Source organism: Canis lupus, chromosome 13 (assembly GCF_048164855.1).
Source record: "Canis lupus baileyi chromosome 13, mCanLup2.hap1, whole genome shotgun sequence".
Lineage (NCBI taxonomy): Eukaryota > Metazoa > Chordata > Mammalia > Carnivora > Canidae > Canis > Canis lupus.
In genome coordinates this window covers 50,371,749-50,384,304 of record NC_132850.1, presented here as the reverse complement: position 1 = coordinate 50,384,304, position 12,556 = coordinate 50,371,749, and the positions used below count along the sequence as shown (strand labels likewise).

At 44.3% G+C, this 12,556-nt stretch overlaps 2 protein-coding genes, 1 long non-coding RNA gene and 2 other non-coding genes across 5 annotated transcripts in view; 2 read left to right on the top strand and 3 right to left on the bottom strand.

Moving 5' to 3' along the window:
* Positions 1-344, top strand: part of SH3D19 (SH3 domain containing 19) — a 178,531-nt gene extending 178,187 nt beyond the window's left edge. Inside the window, exon 23 of the transcript XR_012006123.1 lies at positions 195-344. The gene's annotated coding sequence lies outside the window, so the exon portion shown is untranslated. The remainder of the gene's footprint in view (positions 1-194) is intronic.
* Positions 345-5,736: 5,392 nt separating this feature from the next.
* Positions 5,737-9,941, bottom strand: RPS3A (ribosomal protein S3A). The gene is made up of 6 exons (XM_072773618.1): positions 9,752-9,941; positions 8,846-8,949; positions 8,304-8,491; positions 6,783-6,991; positions 6,091-6,200; positions 5,737-5,907 (listed from the first exon to the last, which is right to left on the bottom strand). The coding sequence occupies exons 1-6, from the start codon at positions 9,811-9,813 to the stop codon at positions 5,786-5,788; spliced, it is 795 nt and encodes a 264-aa protein (XP_072629719.1). The 5' UTR covers positions 9,814-9,941; the 3' UTR covers positions 5,737-5,785.
* On the bottom strand, positions 6,411-6,480 carry LOC140603254 (small nucleolar RNA SNORD73). The gene has a single exon (XR_012006269.1). It is a non-coding gene; the product is annotated as a small nucleolar RNA SNORD73 (small nucleolar RNA).
* LOC140603253 (small nucleolar RNA SNORD73) lies at positions 7,676-7,748 on the bottom strand. The gene has a single exon (XR_012006268.1). It is a non-coding gene; the product is annotated as a small nucleolar RNA SNORD73 (small nucleolar RNA).
* The window catches only part of LOC140603079 (uncharacterized), a 55,656-nt gene continuing 52,315 nt past the window's right edge, over positions 9,216-12,556 (top strand). Inside the window, exon 1 of the long non-coding RNA XR_012006124.1 lies at positions 9,216-10,325. This is a non-coding gene — a long non-coding RNA (uncharacterized lncRNA). The remainder of the gene's footprint in view (positions 10,326-12,556) is intronic.

Genomic DNA, 12,556 nt, shown 5'->3' with positions numbered 1-12,556 from the left:
AACCTTGACTTCATGAGTGGTCTTAGCAAGTGGAAGCTCACTACACTTGCTTTCACACTTGCATTGCCTATCAGTGTTATATCCAATAGAGGATTAATCAATTAAATTGGCGTGACTAGATATTTAATACTATTAAATTATTATTGAAATTTAGAAGTATATTAATAGGATTGTGGTTATGTTTTCTTTTTAAGGAATCATTTACATTTAATATCTAAAATTTGCTTCAGAATAATTGAGGAGAACGTGTCCAGAGCTGTGCGGTGTTTTGACGTTTTACCCAACTTACAAGCTGAAAAGTTGGCCTGTCACAGTCTCAGGGATGCTGGCAAAAGACATGAGACTCCTGGGTCAGAAATTAAAGGACTGTTACTCACAGCAAACCAACAGCCGAAGCCTCATGTTCATTTGTTCCAGTTCCCGGGCTCCTCAGATCCCACAGACGTAACGCAAAGGGCCCATGATCCAGGGGGCTGGGTTACAGAAGAGGAGCACTGAAGCTTAGCTCTTGTGTACTAAGCGGAAACAAGCCTGCTCCTTGTCCAGGGGGAGACATCACATCACCCCTCAAGATTGCTCACAGGGATGCAAACCAAACCTGAGAAACGGCCCCGTAAAGAGCAGACAGAGAACTGTATTCTTAGCGTACTCCCCGAGGGCACGCAGGGACACGCGGGCTCTGTGGCAGGTGCCTCCCAAATCACTGCTCAGTGCGACACGCGTCCTTGGCCAGATTGGACTTTTTACACGAATGTGTTCCACTAACCACTCTGATTAATTAAGAGCTTAGAATCGCACAGCATGTGTAACTACGACTATTATCCGTAAGACTTGAAGGAACAGACGAAGCCAGCGTGTGGTACTGACCTCATTCTCTCCAGGATTCCACACTTAGCCAGCTGTGTAGGAAGCCCTAGAGGGTAGCAGTAGCTCTTCTTTGAGGCAGCCACGATGCGGTCCAAGGCCAGGCCATTATTCATTATGAACCGTGCAAGTGAGCTTCAGCTGACCCGCTGATCTTTGGTGTCATTGGCAATAATTAGAGGGGCAGTAGATGGGCGAAAAAGCAACCCTTGCCCCTGGTGGGGAGTCATCTCATGACTCATTTTTTTCCCATCCAAAAATATGACCAAAAGGACAGAAGTCCCTTCACTTCAGAATTTGTTAAACCTGATTCGAATCATCATCACATTGGTTTAAGTCACATGGACAGTGTCACCAAATAGTTGCAGCTCCACTTGCCATTTTTGCCATGTGATCAGACTGAATGAAGGTTGTGTTAATCTTTGAGTTTGTGCACGTTTGCATCTGGGAGCTACCGTTGATGGCATCAGGTGTAGCAGAATAGTTCAGAACCAACTATGTCTAGATGAGGTTTCTTGTTTTCATAGCACATGGACACATGACAAACCCAGCAGCAGGTCAGACTGTTCGCTGCAACTGCCACATGATTTAGGTAACAGTTTTGGGTTTTGTTTTTGTTTTTTTTTAAGTATTTATTTATTCATGAGGGACACAGAGAGACAGAGAGAGAGGCTCCCTGCAGGGAGCCTGATGTGGGACTCAGTCCTGGGACCCCAGGGTCACACCCTGAGCTGAAGGCCGACGCTCAACCGCTGAGCCACCCAGGCGTCCCTAAGTAACAGTTTTGGATTAAGGTTAGCCATTCTCATCTGGGAGCAAGTTCTCCCAGGGGACATTTGGCAACCCCCAAAGACCCTTTTGTCACAGCTAGGGAAAAGGTGCTACTGGCAGCTAGTGGGTAGAGGTCAGTGGTACTGCTAAACACCCCACAATGCACAGAACAGCCCCTTGCAACATTGAGTTATCCGGCCTAAAATACTAATAGTGCCACGACAGAATGACCTAGGTAACAAAGAGTACCTTAATCGCTGCCCCTCCCTCCCTCCTAGGGCCTGTTTTCTCCTTCGGTGCTGGGGAAAGATACTTATAATTCCATCTTTTCTCCAGTCATCCCCACTCTCACGCAGACCTTTTGTCCTGATTATCACCCAGGAGGCAGCACAGAGGAGACGATGCTTTCCTCAGGATTGCCATATTCTGTAACCCCAACTACCTTACTCAGGTATGTAGGACAGGTAAAGGTGAGGGTGGTGGAATCAGAAACCTGTTCTCAATTCTCAACAGTGCTAGATATTTGTGGGTAGTAGAAAGCCATGAAATATCCATCAGATACTCTTTGCTACTCTTGGTTTTCCAGACCAAGAACATGGCACATATGATATTAGATTCAAGGGCTACAGTTGTTTGGTCAGTTGATCAGATTGGACCAGCAACATCATAACCTAAAAATGTGTCAACAGTGCTGAGACACCATCAGTCGCTCTGAGCAGTGGTAATGTAGGCAGTCTATCAGTCTGTGCCTTCATTTACCTCGAAACAAATGAGCCAACTTTTGGCAGGAGGCACAAGTCTGGCATACACCAAGAAAGAGTTTATTTACTGTGTGCACAGCCCCAACAGTGAACGTGTGGCCAGGTGGAGGGGGGCAGTCTGGGTGGTGCAGGCTTGATCAGTAGTTTGATTCTACCAGCTCATGTCAGAGCTGGACTTTAAATGCATTTATTTACATGCATTTATTTTTTATCTGCCTGAACAAGTCTTTCAAGTGGCAAACCAGATGGCTGGGCCACGGGCAAAGTCAGCAAAGGGGACTGTTTATCAAGGGAGGAATTGGCAGATCTGAGAACCGCCTGGAGTTCAGCCCACTGAGCAGTGACCACACTCACTTCAGTTCTGCACAGCATAAAGAATACCATCAGCTTTCAACTTAGCTGAGCCACCAGTGATTGAGATGGTGTATTTAGGGGATCTCTATGAAGTGAGAGCCCTGATGAGCCAGCAGCTGTGCTTCAGGCCATGGGGTGGGAGGCATGGTTTCCCAAGTAACTATTAGTGCTTCATGCAAAATGAAGATGGTAAAGCTGCTGCGATTTTTACTTGACCAGGAAGGCCCATTTACTGAGACCTATGCTGTCTCCAATACCCAAAGCATCCAAGAGTTGGGAAACATCCCTATTGGGTAATAAAAACCAGTCAAGGCCTATGAGACTGAGGGTTCGGACTATCCAGCTAATGGGATATCTATATAGTGAAAATACTGGCCATCAAAGGGTTGAGGCCCCTGTGTTATAATCCTGGCCCACCTGCTGGTAGGGAATGGCAGGGGAGCCTGTCCTATTAACTTTTCTAGAAGTAGCAGTGCTCTGAATGGGATAGATCTCAGGCTTAGCAGCGGGATATGTAGTAGTACACTAGACTGACCCAGAGGCACAGGCACACACGCACACACACACACAATTTATTTAGAAAATACTTAATTTCATTGCAAGTTCTGCCCAAACTCTACCAGTTAATTTGAATGCTGTTTCCATATTTATAGCAGGTGTCAATAAGCTTTATCTGTAAAGGGCCAATGTGCAAATTTAAGGATACTGTGTAGGCATGAGGAGCAGAAACAATATCTCCACAAAATTTTTATTAACGAAGTCGAAACTGTAACAGTTGAGCAATTTTTCTTTAATAATACGTCTTTCTTTTGGAGTCGAGGATGACATCTCCTTTAATTAGTGTTCAAGTCAGCAGTCCCCATCATCAACTGCAAATGTTCACCTATTAGCGCTGATTTGTAATGAGATTTTATGTATCGCATCTTTGAAGGGGTCTTTTCAGATGGGTGATGCAAAACAGGGAGTCGTTATGTCACTGCAGTTTGCACTGTACCGCATCTTCCTGTGAAGTGGCCAGTGTGGTCTGTCACGTTAGTACACGCTTCCAAATGAGTAGTACTACTCAGATGTACACATTCAAGAAGCAAAAGCCAATTTAAAAAAACAAAAAGCAAAAGCCAGCTTTCAGATCAAGTGTTAGTTTTGCTGCCCGATCCGATCATGCCCTAACACAAAGGTCTTCGGTGACCAGTAACCAATTTTTGAACATTCCTGGATCCCTGGTAACAGTTGTTTTCTAAGACCAAAGTAAAACTGTTCCAATTAATAGATAAAAGCCACATGTATTCTATGTATTAAGTTTGTAAGATACTTAATACGGGAAACAGGAAACAATTACCCTTTACAGTAGCTTCCACTGGATGGATGTTACCCACCTTCAAGTTGGCTTAGAAGAGAACTTGAGTAAACCCACCATCAAACAGGCCAAACCATTTTCAAATGAACCTTTGTTAAGAGCTGGGTTGCCTGGGTGGCTCAGCAGTTGAGTGTCTGCCTTCGGCTCAGGGCATAATCCTGGTCCTGGAATCCGGTCCCACATCAGGATCCCTGTGAGGAGCCTGCTTCTCCCTCTGCCTAGGTCTCTGCCTCTCTCGAATAAATAAAATCTTAAAAAAAAAAAAAAAAAGATAAAAGAGCTGTGCCAAGCCCTGTGCAGATGTAGCAGATTGGAGCTTGGCTACTGATTTTATCTAAATGATTGATGTCCAGCACAAAGATGAAACATTTAACCCAATTCATGGCACCTATCCCTCAATGAGGCCTCTTTAGACCCAACTTCCATCCACCCTGGAAAATCCCTGTCATTTGAGATCCAAATGTACAATTGTTTTATTGAAAACATTTGCTTCACTATGGGATATTATTAGTAGGGAATATTATTCATTCCTTTAATTCAACAAACACTGAACTTCTAGGCACTGGAGATATAGCAATCCTCGTACAATATTCTAGGGATACTTTTTAAAATTTTTTATTGAAAAAGCAGATTGAGGTGAAGGGCAGACAGGGAGAAGCAGACTTCTTGCTGAGCAGGGGGGCCCAATGCCAGGGGACTCCAGGATCATGACCTGAGTGGAAGGTACCCCACACTTCATGGAGTATTCTAGTAAATACAAGTGAAAACTATAGAAAAATAATGGGAATTAGGAATGCTGGAGGACAGGGTACAATTTTTAATAGGCCAAGCCCATCATTAGGATCTACTGAGACTTCGATACAGGAACAAGCACAGTGGCATTTAAGGGAACAGTATTCCATGTGCAGAGAAAACAAGCCTTAGAACATACCTAGCCCACCCAGAATAGTAAGGACAACCTGGCTAGAAACATTAGGGGTACAGTAATAGGTCAGAGGCAAGATCACCTGGGCCACTCAGTCAAGGCCCATGTAATCTTGCTTCTGACCTCTTATTACCTTAAGGTGGTACCTAAGGGAACCAGGTAGGCAGCTAACAGTCCAGGTGGTAATAACAGCGGCTTGCTCCAAAGTGATCTCAATGAGGACGCCTGGGTGCCTCAGTGGTTGTGTCTGCCTTTGGCTCAGGTGGTGATCCTCGGGTCGTGGGGATTGACTCCCACATCAGGCTCCCTGTGGGGAACCTGCTTCTCCCTCTGCCTCTTTCATGAATAAATAAATAAAATCTTTAAAAAACACCGCTTATAAAAAAACAAAACAAAACAAAAAACACCGCTTATTGCCCAAAGGGGGGGGGGGGTTATAGATCTACTTGTTCTATTTTAACAAGCCTTCCAGATGGTTTAAGAACCAGCTGAAAACATACACGTTAAAAAAGTTTCCTTTTATTAACCATCTAGAACACTTCCATCCAGATCACTACAGCTTAAAATAGATCACTACCCTTTTGCAGCTATTTAGTAGCCAAGAGCAATGGATAAGATCCATACAATAGTTCTGAAAAGTTCACACGGTCAGTTCAAAACATCTGCTTCACCGAGCCTGATTATTTAAAAAGAATGATAAGAAATTAAACATCACAAATATGTTTTTATTGGTCACCATTAAATGTCTGAATTTTAAACAGATTCTTGGACTGGTGGTTCATATCCATCAGCTCGTTCAACTTTAGCACCGGTCTCATCCCCCGTAGCTTTTCCAGAACTACTACCTTCACCATGAAGCTCCATGAGTTTTCCCACTAAAAGAAAAAAAAAAAAAAGTTATAGCACACCGCTGTCTTAAAACAATGCCCTTCAATACCATAAAGTGACAGAAAAGCCATCATCTGCCCCCCTCCCCCCAAAAAGAAAAAAAAACCCTCAAATGTATCTGGCCACATTCTGCCCACCCCCCCCCACCCCGCCCTTGATTTTTCACTTACATTCAAACTTGGGCTTCTTCAGCATTTTTACTTTTCTAACAAAAACATCATGGAGTGGATAAATAGACTGACAAGCTTTTTCTATATCTTTTCCGATGCTGTCTGGAATCCTGTAAACCAGTAATGACAGAAAAGGATAAACTTACAAATATATCAATACCTGCCTTATTTAATCCACTCAAATCTTCACATTAGACAATCTTTTATTGCACTTTTACAGCTGGAGGTTAAATGATCTGAATTACACAGCTAGTTAGTAGGAGAGTAAGCATTTGAGCTTTCTGCCTTTTCTATTCCACCCTCTTAGCCAACTGCATGGGAACATCAGAAAAATGTTAAGTTTTATCAGTGGTTGTCATCTGGGACCGAAACATTTTGTCATCATCTATTCCCATACATTATTCATGGTGGCAAGTTTTGCCTATTCAGTATATTTTCTAATTAAGACAAAATCATTTCCTATGCTTCAAGTCTCACAAGCGGTCTGCCTTCAGACTGCTTCAATCAAATAAAGAAACCAAATCCCATTTACTGAGCACTTAACATGCTTTCATTTCAAGAGATAAACCTAACAGTCTCACAGACAAGATTTAAACACAGGTCGGACTTCCACCTTGTTTCATACGCTTTCCTTCAGCTCAGGGATAATCAGAGATTCAGAGTTATGTGGTAGGAGGAAAAGAAACACTTACAGTTTATTGACCACTTCTTTCAAGTCATTTGTTTGCACCTCTCGGGTCATGATTTCCATCATCTTTTTCCGAATTTGGCGGACCTGTTGGTGCTGAGCGTAAGAGGTCTTCCGAATCTGATTATTGCGTTTTTTAGTAAAACCAACACAAAATAGACGAAGCAAATAACCATCGGTAGTCTTTACATCAACATGAGCTTCAATCATGGTCTAGTGGGAAAAAAAGATATTGTCAGATATACCAGGTTTTAATGTTATCAATTTATAGCCCTCGAATTCTAATACAAAAAAAGCTAGAAAAAGTACTCATCATACAATATAAAGTATAATATAAACTACATGCCTAATTCACAGCACCTCCTTGAAGTGAACTTAGCAACAATTACTCCAAATCTTACTATCTTTCATATCTAATCAAATACAGTCCCTTCAACTCTTCTCTAGGTAACACTTCTATCCCCATCTCAACAGCACCCAGCCCCAGATTTTACACGCCAGCCTTTAATAGCCTATCCTTCCCACCCATCAACTGTATGACTCTATGTGAGAAACACGGTTAAGAGACTCTACATCACTTACTCCTTTTTAAAAAATGTCTGAATAGGTGAAATATCGCTCTAACACTAAATGCACTATTTTTAAATGTCCTTCATGCTCCAAACTAAAGCCTGATGACGAGTAAATAATCATTTTCACAGCTAAAATGTAATAAAAAATCCGCAACTACTTATATTATTGCCTAAAGTCAAAAAATTACTACTCTTAGGTAGCAACAAAAACTGAAATACCTCTGTATTTTGAAAATTGTATACTTCAGTTTAAAAAATGAGTAGTACGCTTACAGCAAAAGGACCTTAAAATATTTCCAGAAATTCAACCATAAAAATCTTAGGGAATGTCAGAAGTAAATGTAGCGGTATAATCAATATGTATCATTTGGGCCCCAAACATTTTGTCATCACTCATTCCCATATACATGACATCCCCATCCCCAAACCGAATGGTTTAGCCAGACACATCTGAACCAATGTCATTATTTCCTAGGACAATGCTTTCTAAAGGCTTTGTGTCAAGCTTTACTTAAGCATGTTTACCTGGCTCTTATTTCATCTTCATAACTCTAAGAGGTGATACCCACCATTTTAGATAAAGGCATCAAGGGGCTTATTAGCAAGCTGTAAGTTACTTGCCAAAGAGAACACAACTGGGAAATGGAGCCAAGATTCCAACCTCACACCAGGAGCTCTGCCACTCTAACTCTGAAAACCCAACTTTAAAACTTACAAGAAAATAGACAAGTAAATAAACAAGTCTTAAACTCCACTTAAATGGGAGGATCATGGCTTGCTTACTCCTTTACTCAATTTCAAGAGTGCCAATCCCAGAGTCAGCACTCAGTAAAAGCAAACATCAAGGATTTAAAATGCAATGCGCTTCAAACACACATGCTCCTTTCTTGTCGTAACAGGCCATCCCTGGCCACTCACGCCAAAGCACCATCCCAAGGAACTTTTGTTCTCACCTGCCATTTTTTGACCATGGAGCACATTTTGTCACGGGTAAGATCCATGCCATGAAAATTAGTCAGGCAGTTTTTGCCCTGCACATCCTCAGTGATTAGCTTGAATTTCCTAAATGCAACTTCATCATTCTGCAGATCAGCAAGGCTAACTTCAAAAACCCGACCCTTGAGACCATCAGACGCAATTTCTATAAAACAAGAATTGTCTTATTAACAGTAAGAACCACACAAAGCCAAGCCAACAAAGAACATTTATGCTAAAGTTGAACTTAGAAAGTTAATGGTAAGTTATCAAGACCCTAACTTTTGTTAATCAAATCCACCTGGACACTGACGGACAGTGCTCACTAGAAACTAAGAGCCTTTGCACATTTTCTTAGTACATCTAAGGCCCCACCTTTTTTCTACAAGTGTTTTTACCAGACATTAAGCATCACAGTAGCCAAAGCTGCAACCAAGAGGTATTTTCTTAATTCTTCCACCACAGAACCACCAGTAGACCTTGATTTATGAAAAATACAAAACAAGAATAAAATACTCACTGGTTCCTTGAGTTCTTGTGACTAGTGTTTTTCCAATATTTCTTATATTGAACATAGCTGGCGCTTTCACATCATACCAATCTTTCTTAGAAAATGGATCAACCCTGTATTCACAAAACACTTATGTGAGTTTTATCGTAGATCACGTTATTCTTACTGAACTTTTAAAACTTACCTCATTCTAAAAAAAAATTAAAAAACAAAGTAAAACTTTCCTCATTCTAATGATTTTGAAGAGCTAACTGGCACGTTAGCAACCGGACCCTGGGAAGAACCTGCTCCTCCCAGTGACGTGAGGGACGCGTGAGCGAACCCAGCTCTTGCCCACGATGCCCGCTTCACTGTCCCACCCGGACGCTCCGAACACACACAACTCCGCGCCGCGTCGGCTCTGGGACTACACAAGCAGCACGGCCTCCGAAGAACACGCACGTCTCTTGAACTTCACTGGGGCAGCAAACGCGTACTGGTAACCCAGGCTCTTCAGGGACCCACCCGAGCTCATTAGGATCTCCAAGGGTCCCACCCAGCCCAGGGAGACGACGGGGTGCGAGGTCCTGGGTGGACGAGAGGGACCTCCTCAACCCCAGCCTCGGGAGCAGTACCACGGTTGCTCGTGACGTCTGCAAAGCCCGGGAGCCCACAATACGGAGCGCGCCGTCCCCGTGCAGCGTCGAGTTTAGCTCAGAAGAGACGCGCACAAGACCCAGAGGGCCAAAGACCAGAAGGCGGCCCGCGCCGGCGCAGCACCGTCCCGTCAGGGCGCCGTGCCGGGCTTGCCAACCCTGCACGGCCCTCACAATCCATCGGGCATCCTCGCCATCCGGCCCCCGCTGCCGTCTAGAACCCGCCCCCCGAGCCCAGCGTAGCCGCAGAAGGCTGGGCGCCAGGAGAGGAGCCACTTACACTTTCTTCTTGGCTCCCTTTTTGCCGCCTTTCGTAAGGCGCTTGTTCTTGCCGACCGCCATGGCGCTGCTGCGGGAGCCAAAAGGGCGGAAGTGCAACTCACGCGAGAACTTAGGCGTCCTGGGAGAGGCGTGCCATCTACGTGACCTTCGATCTTGCGTTTTTCCGGCGTCAAGAATATCGCGACAACAGAAACAGGAACTGCGACGGTAGCTGCCACAGCGCCCTCACGTGTGTGGAGACCGCGCGGCGCGGACGGCCGTCCGGGGGCCTGGCGGGGCGGGGCTGCGCGGCCTCTGCCGCGGGCTCCGCGTGCGTTGGTTTCCGCGGCTCTGACGCCCGGAAGGAGGTTTCCGTGGCGGGCGGCCGCCCCTCCGCGTTATGGGCAGCGAACTTAGCGATTCACCTGTTTCTTGTGGAGAGTGTGGGGTTTGGAGTCGGGCAGCAGGTCCAGTTTCAAATGCCAGCCCCAGTATTTAGCCCCGTGACTTGTCTGTGCTTCAGTTTCCTCGTATTTAAAAAGGAGATTGTAATATAATCTATACCTGCCTCATCAGGTGACTAGTAGGATCAAGTAAGTATGACTTTAGAGATGCTAGTGTGTGCACGTTGACAGGACCGCTGGCTGGTGGGGAACGTGCCCTTGTGAGCGTCCGGTCACGCGCGCGCTTTTCCAGACGCTTATACGTTGATGCAAGTTAATGTGATGGTTTCCTCGAGGGACTAGGAGTCCACTGTCCCAGATATTTTAATTTTTCAAGAAAAGCTGGAAATCGCCAAATTTTTCATTTTTTTGCAGGTGATGCAAAAAAAAAAAAAAAAAAAAGGTTTTTGATTGTAGGGCTTTAGCAGAACACACCCTGATCAGATGTGGCTCATAAACGCCCAGTGGTGCAGCCCCTGGAAAGGGCCATACCCTGGCCCATCCCCGCGTGGTACCCAGTCACGGCCCTGGAGTTCTGGTCTAAACTGCCCCCCTGGCGAGAGCCCCGCACCAGCCAGAAACCGGGTCCCACTCAAGGCCCCACAGACCTTTAAATCCTGTGATCCCTTTCAGTCCTCCTACACGCTCCAAGGGTCCCACCCAGCCCGAGGAGACGAAGGGATGCGAGGTCTCCTACCCTCTACTCTCCCACCATCTCAAATACTCTTCCTAAATCTCCAATCCTGTTCTGAAACCTTTCAGTTATCTTAATCTAAGGTGCCTGCAGCATAAAGTCATTATTTTATTTTTTTTAAGATTATTTATTTATTTATTTATTTATTTATTTATTTATTTATTTATTCATAGACACATGAGGGAGAGAGGCAGGCTCCATGCAGGGAGCCCGATATGGGACTCGATCTTGGGTCTCCAGGATCACACCCCAGGCCACAGGCGGCGCCAAGCTGCTGCGCCACCAGGGCTACCCCAAAAGTCATTATTTTAAAACAATACGAATATACTTTACTGAATTGTGCACTTAAGAATGGTAAAGAGATAAATTTTATGATTTGATTTTTTGGGGGGGTTCTTAAAGTTGTATTTATTCGAGAGAAAGAGCATGGGTGGGGGTGGGGGGAAGGATAAGCAGACTCCACACGGAGCAAGGAGCTGGACAGGGGCTCAGTCCCGAGACCCGGAGATCCTCATGCTTTGGTTTTTTGTTTGTTTTTCACCACAATTTAACAAAATCAAAATCCATTGCCAAGCCAATAAAAACTCTTATGTGTCCCTGCTCATCCCCTTTCATCATCACCATGCCTTGGCCTTTACCAGGTCCCCCAACTCCTATAGAAAATTCCCTATCCCGGGGAATCCCCTACCCTAGTCTGCCTTCAATTTGGGTCATGGTCCCAGGGTCCTGGGATTGAGCCCTGCATCCCCAAAGAGCAGGGAGCCTGCTTCTCCCTCTCCCTCTGCCTGCCATCCCCCCTGCTTGTGCTCTCTCTCTCTCTCTCAAAGAAATAAATAAAATCTTTTAAAAACAATAATAAAATGAAATTCCCTACCTTGGGGGCGCCTGGGTGGCTCAGTCGGTTAAGGGTCTGCCTTTGGCTGAGGTCATGATCCCAGGGTCTGGGATAGGGGCTTCCTGCTGAACAAGCAAGGAGTTGGCTTCTCTCTCTGACCCCCCCCCCCCCCAAGCTCTCCCTCTTTCTTTCTCTCTCGAATAAAATCTTCAAAATAAATAAAATTCCCAACCCTAAACAGTTTTCTCTTCCCTTCATTCCTTTTCTCTCAGCAGCAAGCAAAACCTGTGCATTTTCAAGACTTTTCAGCCTCATTTCTTCTTTCAGTAAGAGATTGAGTCCCCAGACAAACAGGCTTTCCCTCAGACCTGCTCCCGGAAGACCGAGCACTACTTAACTTCTTAGTAACTATGGATTAAATGTGTTCCTTTCTCACGGTGAGCAGAAAGGACAGTGCAGTCATTTTCTTATTTGTACTCCCTTCTCTTAGCACATCATAGGCTCTCAAAATATTTGTTAGTTAAACAAATAAGAGGTAGATGACATCAATGGTGTTCCCAGTCTTCTGGACTTTGTGGATCAATCCAGATTTTCAAAATAATTCTGGAACCAATAGAACTGCAATTTTTAAATGTTGCCAAGCTATAAAAAAGAAAACTGCCATTTATTATCTGCATCACTTCAATTTTAGATTATATTTTGACCCCAAAATAAAAAAAAAGAACAAACATATCCTCTAAAAAGTCCATTCTTTTAAATAAATAAATCAACTTTATGCAAACCTCTTATTTTTTATTTTTTGCAAACCTCTTTAGACCATATTTTTTTTGTCTCACTGCAGTGGCGAAAACG

Excerpts from the sequence above, each read along its gene's own strand:
- RPS3A (XM_072773618.1), bottom strand. The coding sequence starts at position 9,813 with ATGGCGGTCGGCAAGAACAAGCGCCTTACGAAAGGCGGCAAAAAGGGA. Across the intron at positions 8,492-8,845 it reads CACAAGAACTCAAGGAACCA|AAATTGCGTCTGATGGTCTC; the intron begins GTGAGTATTTTA and ends CTTGTTTTATAG. Across the intron at positions 6,201-6,782 it reads AAAGAAGTGGTCAATAAACT|GATTCCAGACAGCATCGGAA; the intron begins GTAAGTGTTTCT and ends ACTGGTTTACAG.